Source organism: Hemicordylus capensis, chromosome 8 (assembly GCF_027244095.1).
Source record: "Hemicordylus capensis ecotype Gifberg chromosome 8, rHemCap1.1.pri, whole genome shotgun sequence".
In the NCBI taxonomy this organism is placed as follows: Eukaryota; Metazoa; Chordata; class Lepidosauria; order Squamata; family Cordylidae; genus Hemicordylus; species Hemicordylus capensis.
In genome coordinates, this window is record NC_069664.1 from 292,227 (window position 1) to 317,657 (window position 25,431).

The following is a 25,431-nucleotide window of genomic DNA, read 5'->3' on the forward strand; positions in this document are numbered from 1 at the left end:
TGTGTGTGTGTGTGTGGCGCAAGAGGCCAGGCAAGGCAAGGATGCTCCTGGGCCCAGGGCTGAGAAGAAGTGGCTTGTTTGGGCTCGGGGTGACGTGCGGGCCAAGCGGTGGCCAGCGTCCTCTGCACCACCTACGTCGGATGCTGCGGGAGTGACGAGCCTCAGGCTGGAGCCCTGGACTGCCGGATCCCAGCACAGGCCAAGAATGTTGCAAGGCTCACGGGTGCAAGCCAGACCCGTCTCTTTGCCAATATGTCCATTTATGGTCCAGCTTGTCCCACACCCAAAGGGCTGCTTATCCCACTTATTCTTCCCCTCAGCAGCTCAGCAGAGGAAGGAGGCGCTGCTCTTCTCATCTGACAGGCTGGGGAGCTCAGACAAGGAGACGCCTCTCTGCACCTTCTGCTGGGGGTCCGCTTCCCTGCACACTTCCACGGGGGGGGCACCCCATAGGGCTGTGCTGTGAGCATACAGCTGCATCCCAGGAACTCTTCTGCAGGCCACAGGCAAGGGGGAATTCACATTTGCTACTCATTTGCCGTTTGCTCACACATTTGGCATAGGCTGCACTTTGTTCTGGAGTGTGTATGTGTGTAAGTAATGTTTGAATCACACTACTTTGCATATGGGACTCATAGTCTGCTTAAATGCAGTGTGCCTTGCACTGGTGATGCTGGCACAGCCCCACCTGGTGGCACCTCTCAAACCAGACATGATGCGAAACCCAAGGGGTCCTTCCTCTTCTGTCTTTTTTCTTTAAAGGGATTTCTAAGCAGGCAGCCAAGGACAGACAGCTGCACAGTGCGCGCATGTGTGTGAGTGTGCATATGTGTGATGATGGGTGACCCAAAGTATTGCACTATTGGAGGCAAGAGAGGTCTTTCATGGGACAGTGCTGTCCTCCCCAGTTCTCAGGCCCAGCCTTTGAACAAGGTAGGAGGAAATGCCCTCCTGCCCAGACAGAGACATTGGAAGCTGCCATACACTGAGCCAGACCCTTGGTCTATCCAGCTCAGTATTGCCTTCACAGACTGGCAGCAGCTTCTCCAAGGTTGCAGGCAGGAGTCTCTCTGCCAGCCCTATCTCCTTGGAGATGCTGCCAGGGAGGGAACTGGGAACCTTCTGCTCTTCCCAGAGCAGCTCCATCCCCTGAGGGGGAATCTCTTCCAGTGCTCACACAGCAAGTTGCCCATTCATATGCAACCAGGGTGGACCCTGCTTAGCGAAGGGGACAAGTCATGCTGGCTACCACCAGACCAGCTCTCCTCTCCTCTCTCACAGATGATCACTCCCTCCTCCTCCTCCTATCTAGTTCTTTGCTCGCAAACAATTGAAAATTGGGAGCATGCACAGTTTTCGATCATGTGAACAGCCCTAAAATGTTTAATTTGCACTCTTGTGCTTAATGTGGTTGTGTGTGGAGAATAAATGCCATTGTGCAAATGTTGCCATATTTTTTCCAGAAAAAGTACAGTGTTTGTGAGGGGAACACAATGCTCGAACTGGAATAAAATGGAAATGTGCTATTGTGGAACACTGTCATGTTAATTTATTTCTGTGCACGTACACATTAAGCAGGGAGAAATGAAAGTGGGAGGGACCACAACTCACAGCCTCTGCAGAGGGGCAGACAGGAAAAGTGGGATGAAGCCGCTCCAGAGCTGCTCGGTGCAGATGCCCAAGAATGACGCCTGCAAGGAGCCCAGAGCAGCTCCCGCCAAAACCGCCTCCCTCTGGACATGGCCCCCATCTGGCTCTTGGCTGCCTGTGCTTAAAGAAGGCAAATACAGGATGTGGACTGAACTCATGAGCAAGACTGCTTAGGAATGCCCTTTCCTCGCTGGAGTTCAGTGATGCAGAAATCCTCTCATGACAGGCTAATCTCTGGGTCTGCTGCTGCTGCTGCCGCCGTCACAGAGTGCTTGCGGGGGGGGGGGGGCGGGGGGGGAGATGCAAAAGCTCTGATCTTCCTTTTCTAGTGGATCCTGTAAGGGAGCACGACGTTGCTCTCCTGACTGACTGACTGAGGTGGAATCGCATCACATCCCCTCCTATAGACCCAGAGCAGGCAGTCCGGGGAGACACCTGAGGGGGCAGGGAGTTGTTCACACCCGGCTTTTAGCTCACAACTCCTCTGGAACAGAGATATGCGTTCACACATAGCAGCCAAATGTACCCCCAAGTCCCTGGCGCTTTCCAGATTAGCCACTCAACAGCAGCAAAATGCTTCTGTTCAGGCAAATTCCTTTCAAAACACAAACAGAGGGGGAGCAGTCTCGTGAAAACTAACAACCCGAAAAAGCAGCAACTTTTTTACGCCAGAGACACGACATCAGAGCACTAGATCACAGCGATTAAATTCGAAACAAGGCATTGGCGATGTGAATGGCAGCCTGCTGTCCGCGGAGGGACTGCGGTGTGACAAGCCAGAAAGTGTGGAAGCAGCCTTCAGAGATTTGTCATGACCCCATTGCAGGGTGCAATCTGGAAAGCGCCCCTGTGAACGACCAGGGAGCAGTTCACACACAATTTGGGTCTTTCATTGCGCATGAAGAGGATAGCCCGATTTATATCCAGGGTGGGGGAATCCACTTTTTGTCTCGGTTGGGGGGGGGGCAACTTCAAACTTGCAGTAAGGCCTCACAGAAAATCCATGGTAAAGCCTGCTGTCTGGGAAAGCTCCAGGGGAGGGAGAGGCCAGGTGCACCAGGAGGAGAGAAGGTGGGAAGTGAGGGTGCTGCTGGTGGAGGAGGTGGAAGGAAGTGTCACTCTTAGGCTGGAGGGCTAATGAGGACTTCTGTTGCATCAAGAGCTTTCTCTGTCTGTAAAGAAAGCAGCTGCCAGCTTGGATTTCCCCTGTCAGTGACAGAGAGGAGTTCTTCCCTCCCCCATAAAACTTCAGAATCTCTCCGATGCATCACTGGGGAATGTCGCGGCGTCTTTGCACTCTCCCTGCCTGGGCTGACATGATGTCATTGCCTGCTAACACGACTCATGACCATCTGCCAGGACGTGACCTTTCCAGCCAGAAGCGCTCTTGCCCCTGGCCATGTGGGCCGAACTCCCTCCACACCCCCGGAGTGCCCCCCAATCCTTTTGAGTCAGTCCTCGGGCTGCCGGCCTGTGCTGTGCCAGGAGGCCAAGTGTGAAGTGACCTCTGCTTGAGTGTCTGAGGGGGGAGTGGCATGGGCGGAGCCACCATTGGGCCAATGGGTTCAAAGAACCTGGGCCGCGCCCAATCAGGGGCCGTGCCTTGTGGCCCAGACACCCCCCCCCCCCGTGTCAGGGGTGCTGGTTTAGCTCCCGAACGGGGGCCACACGGCCCCTGTTTGGGAGTTAAAGGGCCGCTGCGTTAGCGGCGCGGCCAGGAGCAGCTCTTCCCTGCAGGCCAGGAGCAGTTGCCCCTGGCCGCGTGGCCCCTTTGGGAATTAAATGGCCAGCGCTGCATTCGCGGCGTGGCCCAGAGTGGCTCTTCCCTGCAGGGAAAAGCTGCTCTGGGCCGTGCTGCGAATGCAGCGCCAGCCCGAGTCTAGCTCCCAAAGGGGCCGCGCGGCCCCTTCGGGACTTAAGTGGCCGGCCCTGCGCCGGCCTGACTCGCTCCCTCCCGAACCGAGCTGCGGAGCTCCATTCGGGAGCCAGGCCACCCCCCCGCCTGACCTCAGACTCGGGGGCAGGGTGAGCGGGGCTACCACCACGGCTGCACACAGACCGCTGGCGGTCAGGCTCCGCCACTGGGGAGTGGGGAAAGAAATATGTGGGGTGGGAATATGCTAAGTCACGTGTGGAAATGTTTCTGCTCATGCATGTTTACATATATATCCCTGTTTTATATTCTTACATTTTTGTGAGTTCGATTGCTCTTTGTGCCCTCAAGAACCCATATGTTAAAAATACTGTGTGTGTCACTGTGTGTGTGTGTGTGGGGGGGGGAGATGGTGCTGTTTAACTTGCAGCGGGGGAGGGGGCTCCAAAGGCCTTTCGGCCCAGGCTCCCAAAATCACCTTGGTGCTCCTCTGTTTCCGGCATCAGTACCCTCAATGGTGTCCAGCAACATCCCTCAGTTTGTCCTTCCTTCCCTCAGGCTGGGAAGGAGAAGGAAGGGAGGCATGGAGGAGCCACCCTGAGCCGCCTCTCCTCTCCAGCCAGTGGGCAGAGACATCAGTGTTGGAGATGAACTTCCAGTGCATCGACCTTTTGCACCAACTGTCCTAATGACCACTAGGGGCATTGGGAGTAGAGACAGTGAGTCAGGGTCTCCCTATCTGGCCCTACTCTATGACCCCTGAACTGACTCTGCAGCACTTCCTCTGCTGAGTCACAATCCTTCCTTTCCTCCTAGAGAGCAGATGGAAACATCTCTCTCTCTCTCCTTACCTATCCACTATGTAGTCCTTTAGATTAGAGATAGGTCTTTCCTATCTAAGTGTATTTAACCAATAAATGTTTAGTGTTTAGTCATACAAGGATCTCCATGTGTTTTCTCTAAACAGCTGCAATATCCAAACCATCCTCTGCTACCTACTCTGTAACTGGAGTGTGTGCTCATTCCTTAGTGCTCTCCTGTTTTACCTATTGTGGGTAAAAATCAACAACCTCTAACAGGGTTATGGGCCCAGCAGGAGCAACAGGCTTCTAGGCACAAGCAGAGTTCATTTCATTTTCCATTTTTGAAAGTGCAGCTGAGTTAGTTAGAAACTGCAGTATGGATCCTGTGACTACAGCCTACTCAGGAATGGCTCCTTCTTTCCCCAAACTGGATGAAAGCGATCTTCATGACAAAAGGAATCTTTGAAGTGCTCACAGAGGGACGGCCAGCCCAAGATGAAGCTGCTCAAGCCTCGTGGGACAAGAAAAACCAACACGGGTATGGCCCTTTAATTTTGTGTATAAGCGATGATTTATTGATCTATTTGCGGGATACTGATTTAGCCTCAGAAGCGGAGGATAGACTGAAAAAGCAATGTGGCCAAGTCTCTGCAAACGCAGCTCTTCTCCTGTATAAAAGGCTATGCGAAAGCAAACTGCAGGAAGGGGGAGACTTTGAAGCCCACATAGCAAATATCTTAGAAATCAACAGGCTTTTGAAGAGTAACCAATGTGAATTGAATGAAACTATTCTAATTGGGGCAATCCTACAATCCCTGCCTAAAAGTTTTGAACCCCTAATTGTCGCTCTTGAACTGTCTCACTGTGAACTGAAGGTTGATTATGTCGTATCCAATCTGAGAAATTTTAATATAAAGTTGCAGCAGGAGAAATTTGAAAGCGATGGCACTCTGGCACATTTCAGCAGGCAAAGTAATTCCAGCATTAGCAAGCAAAGTAGCCTCAGTGATTCATCAGCATATCCAAAGAGCGGGAAACTCAGAGGGCACAGACCTGGTCACCATGGCAAAGAAGTAAACACAGGGATGAGTCATGGCAACAAACAAAGAAGGGAGAAGAAGCACAGACAAGGTGGCTTATCTGAAAGGGCCAGTAGTAATGCCAAGAGCTACAGCATTACCTTAGGAGAGCGAACACAGGGTCACACTTTCATCCTGGACTCAGGTGCATCCCAGAATATAATCTGTGATCGGAATCTGTTCATTGAACTCGACACATGCTACAAATCGGATGTCACATTAGCAGATTCAAGGAAGATAAGTGTGGCAGGCAAGAGGACAGCAAAGATACTTTGTGGCTCTGCTACTGAAGCTTATGAGGTTAAGATAAATGATGCACTTTTCGTGCCAGAGATGCAAGTCAACTTGATTTCAATTGGGCATGGACTCAAGAAGGGGTGCAAAGCAATTTTTGAAAATGAAGCATGCTACATCTCTAAAGGTGATGAGTTAATCATGACTGCCCACATGTGGGATGATGGACTTTTTGAAGTGGACTGCGCTACTGCACATGCAAACATGGCAAGTAGTTGCCAACACAAAAATTGTGATTTTTTATGGCACAGAAAATTGGGCCATCGAAGCCTAGACTTTAAAACTGACTCCCAAATGAGGAAACTAACTGAGGGATTTAATATAAGGGCATGTCCAGAAATGGCCAGCAGATGTCCGTGTTGCATTCTTAACAAGGGAGTCAAGCCAACCTTTCCGGCAAGGGGAAGTGTACAGTACAGGAGCATTTTGGAACTGGTGCACTCGGATGTTTGTGGGCCGTTACTGGTCAGTTCAGGTGGAAATAGGTATGTCCTGACTTTCATTGATGATTACTCCCGATTTTGCTATGTGTATGTTCTAAGAGAGAAAAGCCAGGTGTTTGAGAAATTTAAAGAGTATATTGCACTGGTGAACAACAAATTTGGAAGGAAGCCCCAGTGTTTGAGGTCAGACAATGGAGGGGAATATATGTCAAACCAGATGAAAGAATTTATGAAATCAAATGGTATCTCTCACCAGACTACCCCTCCATTTACTGGACAGCTCCATGGGGTAGCTGAGAGAAAGAACAGATCTCTAGTGGAAATGACCAAATGTCTACTGCATGATGCCAATCTAGCAGACAGGTTCTGGGGTGAAGCAGTGATGACTGCTAACTACCTGCAAAACAGATTGCCAACCAAGGCAACAAATAAGACACCATTTGAACTTTGGCACGACAGAAAACCTTCCCTAAGACACATCAAAGTGTTTGGTTCAATGGCCTATGCATATATTCCCAAAGCAAAGAGGACCAAACTCAATTGCAGATGTGAACTGGGAATTTTTGTTGGCTATGAATCTAGAGGATACAGAATCCTTGATCCAAAAAGTGGGAAGGTCAAAGTCTGCAATGCAGTGCATTTCGATGAAAAACAAAGACCAAATAAAGGTGAAGCATCAAAGATTTCCCCAGAAATCCAGATGAATAAAGAGCCATATGATTGGACTCAAATGGATCTGGAGTCAAGCAGCGATCCCGAGGAATCAGTGCCAGATTCAGAAGGGGCTGCACAACCAGAACCAGAACTGAGGTGCTCACAGAGGCATATAAAGGGGTTCCTCCTAACAGACTCTCACTCATGGCTAAAGGAGGAGAGATGCAAGAACCCACTACGTGGCAAGATAGAGAAAGGTTGCCAGCTGATGAAGCTGAGAAGTGGAGAAAAGCAGCAATGGAAGAAATTGACTCCTTGCACAAAAATGAGACTTGGAGACTTGTGGAACTACCCACTGGAAGAAAGACTGTGGGATGCAAATGGGTCTTCAGAGTCAAGCAGGATGCCGAAGGGGATGTACAGCGCTACAAAGCCAGACTAGTAGCCAAAGGATACTCCCAAATACATGGTCAGGTCTATGATGAGACTTTTGCACCAGTCGTGAAACACACGTCAATTAGAACATTGCTCAGCATGGCAGCAGCCAAAGGGATGCAAGTTGAACACTTGGATAGAAAGACTGCCTTCCTACATGGGGAAATCGAGGAAGACATCTACATGCAACAACCACCAGGCTTTGAGGAACCTGGAAAGAAGGGGCTAGTGTGCAAACTGCAAAAGAGCATCTATGGCTTAAAGCAGGCAGCCAGAGCATGGAATGAGAAACTGAATCAATTACTACTTAAGGAGGGGTTCACGTAAGGAAAAGCTGACCCCTGCCTATATTCCAGACTCAGAGACAATAGGTGAACTTACATTCTGACTTATGTTGATGATTTGATTCTTGCACACGAGGAAATGCAGGACAGTCATGAAATTGTTCAACACCTGAACAAGGAAATAGAGGTGAAGGAACTCGGAAGCATCTCATATTACCTTGGCATCCAAATAGAAAGAGAAGAGAATGGAACGTTCCTTCTCAACCAAAAACAGAAGATAAAAGATCTTCTAGAATGCCTGGGACTGACAGATGCCAATGAAGTCAGCACGCCAATGGATGCTGATTTCTGGAAGCAAGATGAGGACAGCCAGCCTCTACCAGCCAACAATCAATACAGAAAGGCAACTGGAAAACTTTTGTACATAGTCACAGTGACAAGGCCAGACATTGCCTCAGCAGTAGGAATCCTGAGCAGAAAAGTGAGTGTGCCAACGAACAAGGACTGGATAGAGGTCAAAAGACTGGGAAGGTACCTGAAAGGCACTGCACATTATGTATTGGAGATTCCAGCAAACAGCAATCCCAAACTCGTGGGACATGTGGATACAGACTGGGGCAAGGACAGAACAGACCGCAAGTCCACAAGTGGACACCTGTTCCTGTATGGAGGTGGAGCCATAACTTGGAGTAGCTGCAAGCAGTCACTTGTCGTGCAATCATCCACAGAAGTGGAGTACGTTTCAGCAAGTGAAGCATGCAGGGAAGTAGTATGGATACACCAACTCCTATCGGACTTTGGCATCAATGAACCAAAACCCACAGTGATGTTTGAGGACAACCAAAATTGTATCCAGATCTCCCAAATGGAGAAGATGAAATCTCGAACTAAGCATATTCCCATAAAGTACCACTATGTTCGGGACTTGCAAGAAAAAGGGGTGGTCCAGCTGAGGTACTGCCCCACAGAAGAGATGCTGGCAGATGGATTAACTAAGCCATTATCCAGAGACAGATTCCAGATGCTTCGTGAGAAGATGGGAGTCGTGACCAGGTGCGACAGGCGATGAGAAGGGGTGTTGGAGATGAACTTCCAGTGCATTGACCTTTTGCACCAACTGTCCTAATGACCACTGGGGCATTGGGAGTAGAGACAGTGAGTCAGGGTCTCCCTCTCGGTCCCTGCTCTATGACCCCTGAACTGACTCTGCAGCACTTCCTGGGCTGAGTCACAATCCTTCCTTTCCTCCTAGAGAGCAGATGGAAACATCTCTCTCTCTCTCCTTACCTATCCACTATGTAGTCCTTTAGATTAGAGATAGGTCTTTCCTGTCTAAGTGTATTTAACCAATAAATGTTTAGTGTTTAGTCACACAAGGATCTCCATGTGTTTTCTCTAAACAGCTGCATTATCCAAACCATCCTCTGCTACCTACTCTGTAACTGGAGTGTGTGATCATTCCTTAGTGCTCTGCTGTTTTACCTGTTGTGGGTAAAAATCAACAACCTCTAACAATCAGCTCAGCCATTCCGCAGCCGCCTTGCTGGCCCTCGCAGAGAGCTGGCTCCTGACAGCAGCCCAGCAGCAGCCTTTGTGTGCTTGTGGAGGCCCTGGCACAACCGCCAGGCTGAGGTCTCACCAGCCTCCTCTGAGCAGCGTGGCACCACCCGGCCCTTGGCTACTTGGCTGCCCTGGCCTCAGCCTGGCACCCACAGACTGAGCCTTGCTGGGTCTCTTCCCTGGGGATAGCAGCAGGCCACCAGCTGGGGACAACCTGCCAGCCACGGGCAGCAGAAAGGTGAGGCAGCTGGAGTCTGCTGCAGGCTGCCTTCCCAAGGAGATGACGTGTGGCTGATGCTTTTCTGAAGCAAAGCGCACATGCTCTGAGCAAGCAAGAACTGGTTGCAACGGGAGACCTCAGCCTCCCTGGTACCTGCTACCATCCCCAAATCCACTCAGATCCCCATCCAATTCCTGGCAGATGATTTCCTCTTTCAGAAGGTGGAGGGAGAAAAGAGGGGACGGACCAGCTCTTCTTGACTGGATCCCGTCCTAACCAAGAGACGGTCAGTGAGTGAGGCTGAAGTGGTGGTGGGCAGGCTCACTTGGGGGCCAGGGGCCTCGCTCTGATGGGAAGCTCAAGATGAGCACAGCCAGGCGTCTCCCTTGGATCTAAGAAAGCTGATCTGGATTCGGGCAAGGTAGGACTCCATGGCTTGATAGACTGACTGGTGGAAAGAGCAGCTCTAGCAAGGCCAAATAGCATGCAAGAAGCCCAGATGTGCAGGGACAGTGTTGGGAAAGCAAATGCAGGCATGAGCTGAGGCTGGCAAGCAAGGAAGCTACCGACAAAAAAGGGTGTGTGTGTGTGCTCGCACACAGACACACACTTCCCCCCTCTGAAAGTGAAGCCCATTAGCTCGAGTCCTGTCTTCTGAGGCAGCAGAGAAAAGTCTTTGCCCTCCTCTATGGGGCAGCAGAGGGTAGGTTTTGGCTGACCATTAGGAGGAACCTCTAAGGTAAGAGCAGTGACCGTGGTCCATCTCGCTCAGGGTTGTCTACCCAGACTGGCAGGGGCTTCTCCAAGGCTGCAGGCAGGAGTCCAGTCTTGGAGATGCCACCAGGACACTTTCCAGATCACACTTTGCAATGGGGTCATGGTGGATCTCGAAAGGGTGCTTCCACACTTCCTATGGTGTGACACTGCAGTTCCTACGCTGACAGCAGGGTGCCGTTCACATTGCCGATGACTTGTTTTGAATTTAATCGCTTTGATTAAAGCCAGCGTGGTGTAGTGGTTAGAGTGCTGGACTAGGACCGGGGAGACCCGAGTTCAAATCCCCCTTCAGCCATGAGACTTGCTGGGTGACTCTGGGCCAGTCACTTCTCTCTCCGCCTAACCTACGTCACAGGGTTGTTGTGAAAGAGAAACTTAAGTATGTAGTACACCGCTCTGGGCTCCTTGAAGGAAGAGCGGGATATAAATGTAATAATAATAATAATAATAATAATAATAATAATAATAATTCAGCCATCCCAGGTCCTTGGGAAGGACTCGATGTCTGGATAAAACAAACCAGTCAATAACACCTGTCTGTGTAAACAAGAAATAATAATAATAAATAATATAAATTGAATGAATGAATGAATGAATGAAGAAATAATAAATAAATAAATATAGTGCTATGACGTCATGTATCCGGCGTTAAAAAGTTGCTGTCTTTCCGAGTTGTTCGTTTCCACGAGACTGCTCCCCCTGCTGTTTACGTTTCGAATGCAACTTGCCTGAACGGAAGCATTTTGCTGCTTTAGAGGAGCTAACCCTAACCCTAACCCTAACCCTAACCCTAACCCTAACCCTCTGCTAACTTGGCAAAGAGGCACCTTTTAACCTGGTGATTCTCTTTATTTAGCAGGGGGAGAGGAACTGGCCTTTTCAACCCCGGCACAGTCCCTCCAGTGACTGTTGCTGGTGTCTGTCTTGTGTTTCTTTTTCGATTGTGAGCCCTTTGGGGACAGGGATCCATCTCATTTATTTATTGTTTCTCTGTGTAAACTGCCCTGGGCCATTTGTGGAAGGGCGGTATAGAAATCAAATCAAAAAAACAAACCAACAAACCATCTGGAAAGCGACCGGGGAGGGAACTTGGAACCTTCTGCATGCAAGCAGGTGCTCTTCCCAGAGCGGCCCCATTATCCCCTCAGGGGCACGTGGTCTCCCAATCATATGCAATCAGGGCAGACCCTGCTTAGCAAAGGGCATGAGTCATGCTGGCTACCACAAGACCAGCTCTCCTCCTGGATGTCAGGGACAGTGTCAGGAAAGCTAAAGCGTTTGGCTGGCAAGCAAGGAGCCAAAGAACAAGACAGTCAAGCCTGCTGTCCGAAAATGCTCCTGCTGGGGCAGGTGAGGGTCTGGTGTTTGGAGGCCAAGTGGAACACCCCCCTCCCCCCAAGAGAGTAGGCCTCCAGCAGGCCCTCCCCTCCCCACTTTGGCGGGAGGGGGCCAAAGTCCTCACAGGGGGATCTTGTGCTCTGGTCCTTGTTTGCACCCCATGTGGGCAAAAGGACAGTCTGAGGTGCAGGAAGGGCAGCCAAACTGTTGGTGGAAGCCATGGTGGAAGAGACTGCTGGCCATCATTGCGGGGACCATCATTGCTTCCCCCTTTGCGATGCGGAGGTGCCTGACCCAGATGACCTCTCTGGGCCCACCCCAGGAGGAGGGAATCTCTGCTAGCAAGGGGTGTGAATGCTCCTTCCCCTGTTCTTCAGTTCCAGGCCCCTTAGATCCCAGAGCAGGCTGGGGTGGGGGGTGGGAGATCTTGGGGGTGGCTTTGATTGGCACCAGCTCAGTTCCTGACATGTGGAAGTACCAGCAAAAGACCCCACATCCCAATGGGGGTGGGCGGGTGGGTTGAGAGAGGAGTGTGGAGCCCCCCTCCCTTGCCAAGGCAGATGTCTTCATCATGGAGGGTGTGTGTGTGTGTGTGTGTTGCTAGGGGAAACCCTACATGAGCAAGGCCTCTGAGATGCAAAGCAGGGCTGCTCCAGGGGAAGGCGATGGGATTTCCTGGACTCCACACGCTTCCATGCACATGCAGCAGTATGGCTGGGAAATTTGTTGAGTTAATGCAGTGAGACATGCGGTCCCATCCCAGGATGCATCACGAGATGAGTCAGCTACTGGGTGACTTGGCCCCAAAGGCTATAAATAGCTGGTGAAGTCATAGAAAAGATCAGGAGTCACTATAATGTCATCCCAGATTTCTATCTATCTATCTATCTATCTATCTATCTATCTATCTATCTATCTATCTATCTATCTACACACACATATACACACATACAATAAAGAAACATCAATGGATATTTTAAGAAGATAGGTGTGGCCGACTTCATTGCCCTGCAGACCCTTTGCAAGAAGCTTCAACTTTAAATGTTTACTAGCTATGGACAAGTGGCTCTAAGGTTTTGCTTTTTTTAACTATACGGGTCTAATATCTTAAAGCAGAAGGATGTGCAAGATGACTATAAAGAAGGAAATCTCGGGGAAATGGTGAAAACCTCTTTGTGCCAGGAGGAGGTTGGAGGCCACACTGTCTTGCTGAGAACACGGTATGGAAACAAGTCACTGGAGAGGGCTGGCTGAGGTCGCAATGCCTCTGACTGAGCAAGGACTGGGTGAGGAATGACAAGGGCTTGAATTCAGCCAAGAACCACAGGGCTTCAGGATATAGCCAGCTTATGTCTGAGGGCTTTTTATGATCAATGAATTAGCCAGCATATGCATGAAGACTTTGCATATATCATGATTTTTAAAAGCTCTTGTTTACTTCTAAGCATTTATATTAAGTAGTACTATCAACATTTATTATTAAAGTATCCATTCATATGTTTATTTCTTGTGTGTGTGTAAAGTAAAGTTGTGCCGTTGAGTCGGTGTCGACTCCTGGCGACCACAGAGCCCTGTGGTTGTCTTTGGCAGAATAAAGGAGGAGTTGACCACTAGATGGAACATGGTGAAGCAGACTGGTTCCAGATCAGCAAAGGAGTAAGACAAGGGCTGTATACTTTTTCCTTATATACTGAGAGAAGCTGGATTGGAAGAAGATGAGCGTGGTTTTAAAGTTGGAGGAAGAAACGTCAATAACCTGCGCTACGCTGATGACACCACTCTGATAGCTGAGAATGCGGATGACCTGCAAGCTCTAGGAATGAAAGCCAAGGAGCACAGTGAAAAAATGGGACTACGACCAAATGTAAAGAAGACCAAATTAATGACAACGGGTACAGCAACCAGCCTCAGAATTGATAATGAAGACATTGAAGAGGTGGATAGCTTCTGCCTTTTGCAACTGACCATCAACAGAGCCACCTAATGGTACAGCAGGGAACTAACTTGCCTAGGGAGCAAGAGTTTGCTGATTTGAATCCCCGCTGGTATGTTTCCCAGACCAGTGTTTCTCAAACTTTTTGGAGTCAAGGACCGCTAAATTCTTCGTGCAGCGTTTCAAGGACCGCTACATTCTTCATGAGCAGTTTCCCGACCAGGAGTTAGTAAAGGGGTTTCAAGTCTGTCTGTCTATCTATCAGACTTCTATACTGCCCAAAACTTGCATCTCTGGGCAGTTTAGAATGAAAATAATATAAGCATTAAAATAATAAAATTTGGAATCTTTTGCAAACATTGAATATTAGGGGTTCTTAACCTTGGGTCCCTCAGTTAAACTCCCATAACCCCCAACAACAATGGCATTTGGCCATTATGGCTGGGGATTATGGGAGTAGAAGTCCACCAACGTCTGGGTACCCAAGGTTGAGAACCCCTGAATCTAAAAGCCTGGGTGAACAAATTTGTCTCCAGTATGTCTGGAGTGGAGGTGCTTGTGATTACTCAATGGAGAGGGGATGTTGGGCCATTAGAAAAATTCAAAAGCTACATGGGGCCAATGAAAACAACATACAAGCAAGCCCCACTGATGCAAGAGGGAAACAGTGTTCCCTCTCAAGGCGCCTCGACCACAACAGGCAGCTGGGTTTCAATCAACCAACCTTTGGCTGCAAACAATGAGCATGCAAGAACCAGCAGCCCTTCAAGTGGCGCCCCCTGCCATACTTTTTCCTCCATGCCCCCGCACCACACACAGTTTGAAGCTGTAAAGATAGGGAATAAGATAGCTGTAGGAAGATCTCAGCAGCACGTGGAGGCAAGGCACAAGAAGGGTCCCATGCCTCCGTGATACTCTTCCTCTTCCGTGCCATGTGCAAAATTGAGGAAGTGAGTGCCTTGATTTCAGTTGGGGGTGGGTTGACTCCCAGTCAGGGACCGGCACTCAACCCTTCGGGGACCGGCAGCGGTCCAGGGACCGGTGGTTGAGAAACACTGTCCCAGACTACGGGAAACGCCTATATCGTGCAGAAGCGCTATAGGAAGAGGCTGAAAGGCATCATCTCATACTGTGCGGGATATAGCAATGGTCAACCTCTCCTGTATTCTACCAAAGACAACCACATAGCTCTGTGGTTGCCAGAAGTTGACACCGGCTCAATGGCACAACTTTACCTTTATCAACCGTAAAGGATCCAGCAGTCAAGAGGTATGCTGCAGACTAGCACTTGGTAGGGTTGCAATGAAGGCCTTGGAAAGGATATTTAGATTCGGTGACGTGTCTATACTTACAAAGATTAGAATTATTTGGACAATGGCTTTTCCCGTGACACTCTATGGATGCGAAAGCTGGACTTTGAAGAAGCAAGATAGGAAAAGTATTGACGCTTTTGAACTTTGGTGCTGGAGATAGACCTTTGAGGATACCATGGACAGCTGGGGAAACAAACAAATGGATCCTAGAACAAATCGATCCAGAATTTTCACTCGAGGCACAAATGAACAGGCTCAATCTATCATACTTTGGACACATTATGCGAAGATCCAGCTCCCTTGAAAAGTCCATAATGCTGGGGAAAGTTGAAGGAAAGAGGAGAAGAGGACAGCCAGAAGCCAGGTGGATGGACTCAATGACGACAGCAATTAATGCACCACTGAGAGACCATAAAGGTCAAGTTGAAGATGGATCATCTTGGAGAGAATCTATGATTCGATGTGGTTGCTAAGAGTCGACACTGACTTGATGGCACATATATATCTCCTGATCTTTTATATTTCTTCAGCTACTTCCTGGATCAGGATTCTTCCCTGTTTTTTGTAAGGTATAAATAGCTGGTGCCAGTGGTGACACCATCACTGGTTTTAAATTGTTTAAGTTTTCAATTTTGTTTTCATTTGTTTTATGTGGTTGTAAACTGCCCAGAGATGGAAGTTTGGGGTGGTGTACAAATATTTTATTTATTTATTTATTTATTTATTTATTGGATAGATAGATAGATAGATAGATAGATAGATAGATAGATAGATAGATAGATAGATAGATGACACCTGGGTGTGCAGGCAGCAGGTGCAAGCAGGCGCATGCCCAGGGAGCCAGGGTGGAGAGGAGCACAAGTCCACCAGCAGGAGCAGCCTGTGGCATCCAAGGGGTCTTCTGACGGGAACTGGCCTTTTTCACAGCTGCTGCACATTGAGAGTCGACACTTTCCACGAGCTGTCCACCATGACCCCAAGATCCCTCTCCTGGTCAGTCACCGACAGCTCAGACCCCATCAGAGTATATTGGAAGTTGGGGTTTTTCGTCCCAATGTGCATCACTTGACACTTGCCAACATTGAACCACATTTGCCATTTTGTCACTCACTCCCCCAGTTTGGAGAGATCCTTTTGGAGCTCCTCACAATCCGTTTTGGATTTCACTACCCGGAAGAGTTTGGTATCATCTGCAAATCTGGCCACCTTGCTGCTTACCCCTACTTCGAGATCATTGATTAATAAATTAAAAAGCACCGGTTCCAGTACAGATCCCTGGGAGACCTCACTTCTTACTTCCCTCCATTGCGAAAACTCTCCATTTATCCCTACCCTCTGTTTCCTGTCTTTCAACCAGTTAGCAATCCACACATGTACTTGTCCCCTTATCCCATGACTGCTACATTTTCTCAGGAGCCTTTGATGAGGAACTTTGTCGAAAGCTTTGTCTCATAGAGAGCCAGCGTGGTGTAGTGGTTAGAGTGCTGGACTAGGACCGGGGAGACCCGAGTTCAAATCCCCCTTCAGCCATGAGACTTGCTGGGTGACTCTGGGCCAGTCACTTCTCTCTCAGCCCAACCTACTTCACAGGGTTGTTGTGAGGAGAAACTCAAGTATGTAGTACACCGCTCTGGGCTCCTTGGAGGAAGAGCGGGATATAAATGTAATAATAATAATAATAATAATAATAATAATAATAATCCAGCCCTTCTGAGAGCCCTGGCAGAATGCGCCCCCCCCGCCCTGCCTCCCCATGAGGATTTGGCCAATGGCTTCTGCTGATTATTGTCCCAACAGCACTTTGCTCTCAGCCCCCCCCCCCTGCTGCCGCCTCCTCCTCTCCATGCAGCCCAGTGGCTGGGTTGACCCTCACAGCGGGAGTGACTGGGGAGGCCACCCAGCTCCCTGGCTGGTGCTGCAGTGGCAAACCGGTTCAGCGCAGCCCCTTTGCCCTGCCGGGGTGTGGCAGTGGGGACCCCCCTCCCTGCCTTGCACTGGGTGTGCCTGATCAGAAAGGCAGCTGAGGAGAGAGTCAGGCCTGTTGTGCTGAGGTTGGAGAGGAGGGGAAACATCTCGACTGGAAGAGCCATTAAGCCAGGGTGGGATCCATGATCACCTGGGGTGGGGGGCAGTGAGCTTTCCCTGGCTGGAGGACTTCAAGCAGGGGCCGGGCAGCCGCCTGCTGGGATGCAAGCAAGCAGCGGGGTGGGACTAGATGGCCTCTGAGGGACCCCTCCTAATCTTAGGAGTCAATGGAGGAGGCCCCCTACCTGCTCCCTATCCTCCGAAGAGAGGCAGGCCGATGAGCAGCCCTGGGAGCAGCGTGGGTTGCTCCTCTCTCTCCTGTCTCGTCCAAGAGGTGTGCTGCCTGCAGGCTGGACATTCATCAGGTACAGCTGTGTGTTTAAGAGAGGAGCCACCTGAACTGCTGCTGCCGCCAGGAAGCAGAAGCAGCTGTGTCTCCTTTGGCGCCCCCCCCCCCCCCCGCCGGCTCGATAGGACGCTCCTGGCCCTGGCTTGAGTTGAACAGGGCCAGTCGCAGAGGGAAGGGCTTCTAAAGGCATCACGGAGGAGGGCTGTGAGCAAGCCTTCCTCCACCTTTGCTCCTGCCTGCTCAATGGCACGACCCCCCCCCCCTTTGGCTAGCAGGACGTCCCATGGATGCCACCAGACCCGCCATGAGCAGAACAGAAAGGCCATCTCCAGTGCCAAGTCAATAGTTTATTAAAACATGACCACAAACACAGCAAAATAATAATAACAATAACAACAATAACAACAACATTGACAATAAAATTCAGTCATCCCAGGTCCTTGGGAAGGACTCGATGTCTGGATAAAACAAACCAGTCAATAACACCTGTATGGCTGTGTAAACAACAACAATAATAATAATAATAGGTTAATCAATACTTTGGACTGGAACACCATCTCGACACCTTGGGCATAAATACAATGACAACACATCAGCTACAGGAGGCCACACTTGGAAAGCGCCCGATAACTAAAGAACCACAAATCCAGTCAATAGCATCTAGTAGACTGTGTGCAAATAGCATAATGATAGGTCAATAAATACTTTTGTTAAATAGGATAACTCATTTACAAACCTGTGTCTGGCAATTCACAGAAAAGAGTAATAGTAACCATTAAATATTCGCAGCTACAGAGGTGTATTCCCCAGTGAACTAACCTACAGTATGATTTTCTCCCGCCTTTGAACAAGAGCGCCCAGCTGTGATCTCCTGTATGAGGGATTCCCAGGTGTTGTTGACTACGACTCCCAGAATCCCCAGGGGCAAAGGCCTTTGGCTGGGGATTCTGGGAGTTGTAGTCTGTCCTCAACATCTGGTGATCCCTCTTACAGGGAACTCTGCATGGAAAGTGGCCGTGGTGGCCAGCCTGTCGTGAGATGAGGCCCGTCAGGATGCCGGTGTGGAGCCTGGGAGGAGAGCCAGCTGCCCGCCTCCACACCCTGCCTGCGAGGCTCCCCTCAGTGTGGGAAGCAGGATGCTGGGCCACTGGGGACGGATCCGGCACCCTGTCCCCTGGGGTCTCCTTGTGCTTTCAGCAGACCCCGGCAGGCACGGCTGCTGGTACTGCTGAGGGCAGGGGAGGAAAGTCTTCCCGAGAGGGCTGGATCCTCGGAGAGCCTCCTCCCGCCCTGCCCGTAGCCCCGGCCCCGGCGAGCGCCTGCCTGCAGAGGAGGAGGACAACGCACGGTGCAACATGCCAGAGGCAGGCGCCAGGCGCCCCACAGGAATAGATCCAGGCGAACCGGCTGCTGCTGCAGCGTCTACCGCAAGAGCTCATAGCCCGTGTAGGTGGCCGCCCCGAGCTGGTCTGTCACGCCCACAGCCTGGTTGTCCTGGGCAGAGGTGCAGATGAACCAGCCAGGGAAGGCGGCCGACTCAAAGCGGGTGCAGCGCCCCCCACAGTGGATCCTGCTGAAGAGGAAGCGGCCCAGCTGAGCCCTGTCCAGGTCCTTCAGGATGCTGGCTTTCTGCGTCTGGAAGGAAGCAAGGCAGGCCGTGAGACCCCGGCCCTCTGCTCGCAAGCGGCGGGTGTCACCTTGGGGGGTGCTGCCTGCCCCAGCCCCACCACCACCCTCTTGGGCCACCCCACCCCAAGCAGCCCTGCAGCCGCCCACCTCCTCACTTCAAGCACGGGGTCCTGCCAGCTCTGGGTGATGCCCAGGACCCCCTCTCCCCGCTCTCCCTCCCAGGAGCAGCTCTGGCCCCTTTCTGGCAGAGCTGCCGCCATCCTCCTGCACATCACGGAGTCCTGCTTTGCCCCCGGAGAGCCCCAGGCCCCAGCACAGCTAAGCACGGGGCTGAGGGTCACAGGTGATGCTGCTCCACTGGCTGCTGCTACCTCTGAGGAGCCCTCCTGCTACCTGGGCCAAGAGGCACCTTGGGAGGTGTGTGTGTGGGGGTCCCGTGTCCTTAGCACTGTTGCCCTGAAGCAGGGAGGAGAGACACGGCAAGGGACAGAAGCAGCCTTTGATTTGCTGATGAGTGGGTCTGTCGTCTGAATGTGAATGTGGGAGGAAGCGGAGCTCTCCCTGCTGTGGAGATACATGCCGTGACCCCTGTGCTTTGGGGTCCCCCAGACACCCCATGGAACATCCCTAGAGGCCCGCACCCTGGACCCCTCCCCATGAACCTGGGAGTCATCCCATGAAATGGATGGGCAGGAGTCGATTCAGGACAGACAAAGAGAAGGACTTATTCACACAGCACATCCTTTATCTAAGGAACTGGCTGCCACAGGATGCAGTGGTGACCATTGCTAAGCTGGCTGCATTGGGCAGGTCCACGGAGGAGAAGGAGAGGAGAGCTCTCTCACTGGCTGTTGGTCATAATGGCTGGAGGGAACATTCACACCCATCACTCTGGTGTTTTTGAACCTCCTCCTCATCCTGGGTTCTTTGTGATGAAGAGCGGTAGGGAGACCCATTCCAGGAGAGAACGAACAATGGGGCCAGCCCCCCCCCCCGGCTAGTTTCCAGAAAGAGGTGGAAAGGGAGGCAAAGCCACTCACCTCCAGCTGCAGCACCGGCTTCTCGCCCTTCTGCACGCAGGACAGGCAGAGGTTTTCCCCCTTGATGCCCAAGGCCACAGGATTTGTGACAGCGCCCGGCTCCATCTTTGGGAGGTAGACCGACATTTCTAGCCTCACTGGAAAAGCGGGGAGAGCGGCATGAGTGCCAAGGAGGACTGCTGGGGGCGGGGAGCTTCCAGGCTGGCCCAGCACCGGGCAGGAAGCGGCCAGCAGGAGGAGCCATTCCGGGGGTGGGGGTGGGGCAGAGAGGCCTGACCATGGCTCCCTCGTTGCTGGCCCGCCTCCCTGCACCCCCCCATCCTTACCTGCATGGCTGATGTTGGCACCCTGGAGATGCATGGCCACCAGTTGCGCAGGCTGGTTCAGGACCAAGTGCCTTTTGTTTTGGTCTTGGATCTCATAGGAGATGGCTCTGGTGAACCGGTAGGTGCCGTTTCCTGCAAAGGTGCCTTCGCAGTCGGTGTCCAAATCGACTGGCTCTGAGGAGACAACCAGGAGACACATGGAGATACCTCCTGGCCTGAAATACCTCCTCATCAAGGCACCCCGGCAGCCACCGCCACGCACCAAGGCAGGTCCTGTGCCCCCCTCCCCAAAGTGTCCAGGCAAGCAGGAAGAGAGCCACCCAAGCACTTCTCTGCAAGGCCTGCTCCACCACACCGGGGGCTTCTGCTCCCTCCGCCCCTGAAGCCCCATGGCTGCAGTTCCCCCCAGCTCCCCCCTGGTCCAGGAGAGCAGCCGCCCAAGACTCCCAACGGCCGCCATGCCTGCGGAGTCCGTCTTAGGCAAGAACCCGCCCCCGCCCCAGGAAGAGACCTGGAAGGCCTGCTGGGGTTTCCCAGGATGGTGGCGGGAATCGGGGCTGTACCTAAAATGCTGTTCAGAATGTCCATCAGGTCCTCATCAGTGAAAGACCTGGCTTTTGTGTTCTTCCTCATCTTCCCAACAGCAACCACAATCACCACAGCCTTCCGGAAGCTTCTGACCGAGGCCGGCTCTGCAACCTCCACCTGAACGCCCATTTCACAGGCAGAGAAGTCCCGAGGACTGCAGGCACAATGCTTCAGGTCCAGGAAGGCATTCTGTGGGCAAAAGAGAAAACAGCTCCGTCTGCTGATTTCCTGAAGAACCAGATCAATGGCTCAGTTGACCCCCCCTTTCTCAAATCCAGCCTGCGGGGACCAAAACAAATCCTCTCAGGTTCAGAGAGGAGGAATCCAGACAGGTTTTGGCAAGCTTCTGGTCTTGGATCTTGGTCTTGGATCTTCCAGGCAGCCGGACTTACACGGCTAGAGCTCCGAAGCATTAATGTGGCTGCTCAGAAGACTGAAGCGTCAGATTAGCAAAAGCCCAGGACACCTTGTTCCCGGCACAAAAAGGACTTGGTGCCCCATCACTAGCATGCACCCCACAAACTCCTGCCATGTCTCCCCACTCTGCCCCAATTGGGAGGAAATGACCTCTCCTGTCAGAAGGACTCGATCCAGCTTTGGTGGTGCCCTGACTGTGCGTGAATGTTTGTGGCCCTGAGCACTGAAACACAGCTGGGGTGGCCACATGAAGATGGCGGCTGGGGCACAGCTGCATTTTGCTCTCTCCTGGGGGTGGGGTGTGTGTGTCTGTTTTGAGCTAAGAGGGTTCCGGGCAGTGGCCAGGTCTCACCTTGGTCAGGAAAGGCCGGTCCACTTCTGGGATGTAGAACTGCATCTCGTTCTCACTGTAACTGACAATAAGAAACAGCCAAATCAGAGTTCCCAGGGCAAACCATCTCTGGCTGGCAAATGCCATAAGAAGAATGGCCATTGCCAGAGGTGCACCTAGGTGATTTTGGAGCCTGGACCTCAAGGCCTTTGGAGGCTCCCCTCCCCTGAAAATCAAGCATCATCATGCTCCGCTGGGCGACCACATCCCAAGACAGACTAAAGAGGGTTTGGGGTCCCCCAGGGGCTGAGGAGACCCTGGGCTTTGGCCCCAAAGTCCAGGCATAAGAGCACCTCTGGCCATTGCTAGAACAGAAGAATCATTCCTTCCATTGGCTATTTGGCGCATGCTTGCACCAGAAGACACATGTGGGTGAGGTCAGACTCTTACTTGACCCATCAGGCAGGAAACACACCTCCCCTCCTTCATCTGACCTGGGAAATGCTGCAGGGAAAGTAAGCTTCCCCTCAGTCTTCCTGAAGTCAAGGGATTTGATTCAAGGTGTTCGATTCCCATCGATTCAGGCAGGGGGGTGCTCTCCAGATGGTGCCTCAAAAGGCCCACTCTCACAACAAGCTAGGGCACCTTTGGGAACGCTCCTCTGCTGCAGTTAGACTTTGGCCATGCTCCAATGCACATTCCACTTTCCCAAATGGGAGTGCACGTGCACCTTGGAGCCTGGCCAGAGTATTGCTACGGTGGGGGGGGGGGGGGCGCACAGCATTGTGGCAGAGCACCTGCTTGGCATGCTGAGCCCCCACCCCCAGCACTGGCTTGTCTAACTGGTTTGGATGGTGCGGCGATGGGACTCAGGGGGGCCAGGGGATTCCAGGTGCTCCCTCTTCACATGTGATGCTAGCAAGGGGAGGGAGGTCTTCAGAGAACTGACCACACTTCCTCCAAGCAAGGGAGAGCAACTCTCACAGTAGGGGAGCGTTTCCTGGTCAGGCAGCTCCACCTGTTTGTGCAGGTTAAAGTGCAGCAGCCTAGCCAGGAGCTGTGAAGGGCCCTGAGCCCCCGGCCCAGATCCACAGCACGGCCCTGGGGTTACCTGCTGCTCAGCTCCATCATCTCCTCCGGATACAGGGGGACAACAGCCATGGGGTCGTCTGGGCTAGAAGCAGGAAAGGGAAGAGAAGTCAGCCCATGAGCACGGGAGGGCTGCTGCTGCTGCTGCCGCCCCCCCTAGAGAGACAAATGGGTCCAGCTGCTGCACCCCTCCCTGCCTGAACTTCCTCAGTCATAGCCAGCCAAACATTGACCGCACCGTTTCCTTGTCTTTGTGGGTTTGAGAGACTGGGAAAATTCTCAGCAGAGCAGGCAAAACAATGGAAGGGGTTGCCCGCCACACCCGCCCGGCTCCTGTCCTCAGAGGTGTATCTAGGGAAAATAGCGCCTAGGGCAAGCACTGAAATTGCGCCCCCTGTCCAAGCATCTGACACCCATCTTTCAGATAACTTTACTATAATATCAGCTCAAAAATACAAGTCAAGCTCATTAATCTTTTAAAATTTCAAAAACTATTTAGCAGTGGATGTAGCCAGACCAAAAAATGCTGGAAAACTACAAATTTCAGTATGATGGGGCTCATGAAATACCCAAATACTATGTGGAGGTGTACTTGGAAAACTAAACAGAAATGCCTGTCTAATTCTCTACTATGCATTGTAGCATCACTATTACATAAGTTTTAAACATAAATGGAGAATTTAACTTTTCCCAGATACTCTGAAAATAATTAAAGGATATGCAGAGTAAACTGTGTCACTGCTTGGAATTTATTCTAGTATTTCAGAAAGACAGTTAAAATGAGAGAAAGAGAGTAAGAAACTCCCAATGGGCCTTAATACTAAGGATTTCACACTGATTCAAAGACAAACTCACCATTAATAACCATATTTTTAAGACACCACATTTAACTCACTTATCATAAGCAAAGTAAGAGCAAATGAATACAATCCTAGCTCATAAGCTTCAGCTCAGTATTCACAAGCCCTGATTCTCTGTACATAGTGCCAAACTGAATATGTGTACAGTGACCTATATTATATCAAATTATTATTTTTTTACCTGTAGCCCCTTCAGGGTGCTTCCTATAGGCTGTGGGGGGGGGGTCTGCAAAGGTTACCCCTCCCACTGTTGGCCTCTAGGGCATCAAAGAGACAATTTGAGCATGTGCAGTGGCCATTTTAAAAAATAATTGTTTTTTTTAATGGCCAATGAAAACAAAATGGCCACCACGCATGCTCAAATGGCCTCTGCGAGGCCTGGCATGGCCTAGGGCCTCACAGAGGCCATTTGAGCATGTGCAGTGGCCATTTTGTTTTTGGTGGCAATTTTTTTTTAAAAAAATTAATTTTAAGAATTTGCGCCCCCCTTCAAGTGGCGCCCAGGGCACGTGCCCTGCCTGCCCTACCCTAGATACGCCCCTGCCTGCATGGCACTTGCTGTGGTTTCAAGCAAGCTTTCACGCTGGCCCAGGAGTCACTTGGCCCTGCCTGGGCCACCCACCCAGTCCATTCTGAATGGCCACCCCTTTGTTGCCAGAATGAGCCCTCATCCAGATGCCAGTCGATGGGGCCACCGCTGGGTCCCCACAAGGCCTCTTGGCAGAAGTTTCATAGATCAGCAACAAGGCGAGCATCTCCCACCCCCCCAGCCCAAGCGATCTCACCGCCCCTCCCCTCCCCTCCCCCTCAAGCAGGTGCTGTACCTTGACACAGGAGATGAAAGCCAGCTGCTGGGGGGATCTCTAGAAAAGAGGGTGCTGCTGCTGCCGCCAGTGGTGCCGGTCTGGTCTGGTCTCTGCTGCAGCTGCCTTCCTCTTTGTACCGAACGGCAGCGGAAGATGTGGTCAGGCTGGGAACTCCCCTTGGCACCTGGCTTCCGAGACCTAGAACTGCCTTCTGCATTGTGTGTGTGTGTGTGCATTTCACCGCCCCCTTTCCAAAATGGGATGTGGTGGCGGTGCGGAAGTAACACGAAACAGGTTGTGAAAGTGCTGAATTTTGTTGCTCAGCACTCTGAGCAGAAGTGAAGAATTTAGGTCTGCAAAACTGTCACGGACTGAGCAACTGTGCGGTGATGTCATCAGCCCGTTCTGACCGCCACTGCTGGCTGGGAACTACTGAATATACTAAAGAAAGCATGCTGGGATAATTGTAATGAGAGCAACAACTAAGTAATATCCCATGCATAATACACCACCATCACAATGTTCTGCAGAACAGATAGCCTATATTTATATAAACAACAAACACAACTGTACTGGGTAAAACCAATAATGAGACATCACAGAAATCCTATATGGAATAGTCCATAGAAATATAGGTCCACAATGTCAGTCACCTCCATTTCAATACTCTTTTCCAAGGTGGCAGATGCTCTGCAGATGCAATATTTCTGAGGGCAATTCTTAGGTGAATTGGAGAAGGGATCATAAGCTGCTGTTCTTCCAGATGCTTTAGACACAGACTGTCTTCCCATAAAGACATACCATGACATAAGAACATAAGAACAGCCCTGTTGGAACAGGCCCAAGAAGGCCGAACTAGTCCAGCATCCTGTTTTGCACAGTGGCCCACCAGATGCTGCCTCTGAGGAGCCCACAGGCAAGAGCTGAGAGGGGCATGCCCTCTCTCCTGCTGTTACTCCCCTGCAACTGGTACTCAGCGGCATCACATAGGAAATGAAGCAAAACATCCTACAACAAACATTCTTGTTACAAGACTCGGAACCTTATCATCAAATTCCTACTATACTGTAAATCATAAAAACCAAATGAAACTGTATTGAAATTACTTCATTATACTCCAAGTAATTCAGTCAAATATACGACTCAGGGCCACTGCAACTAGTAACTTCGGAATATGCCCCATCACAGCTGCTGTGTTAAGAGATATAGACATCTTGGAGAAACTGAATAAAGTTAGGCATTATAATTATGCATTGGAAGAAAAGCAGGCTTTATGGTCTTGAAGGAATAATTCAGAATTTGTGATTAAACCTGC

General features: G+C 51.0%; 1 protein-coding gene across 1 annotated transcript; it reads right to left on the reverse strand.

Annotated features, from left to right (window-relative positions):
* Positions 1–17,357: 17,357 nt before the first annotated feature.
* IL1B (interleukin 1 beta) lies at positions 17,358–24,279 on the reverse strand. The gene is made up of 7 exons (XM_053269894.1): positions 24,135–24,279; positions 22,473–22,535; positions 21,383–21,443; positions 20,589–20,802; positions 20,026–20,199; positions 19,700–19,836; positions 17,358–18,665 (listed from the first exon to the last, which is right to left on the reverse strand). The coding sequence occupies exons 2-7, from the start codon at positions 22,520–22,522 to the stop codon at positions 18,453–18,455; spliced, it is 849 nt and encodes a 282-aa protein (XP_053125869.1). The 5' UTR covers positions 22,523–22,535; positions 24,135–24,279; the 3' UTR covers positions 17,358–18,452.
* Between the last annotated feature and the right edge of the window lie 1,152 nt (positions 24,280–25,431).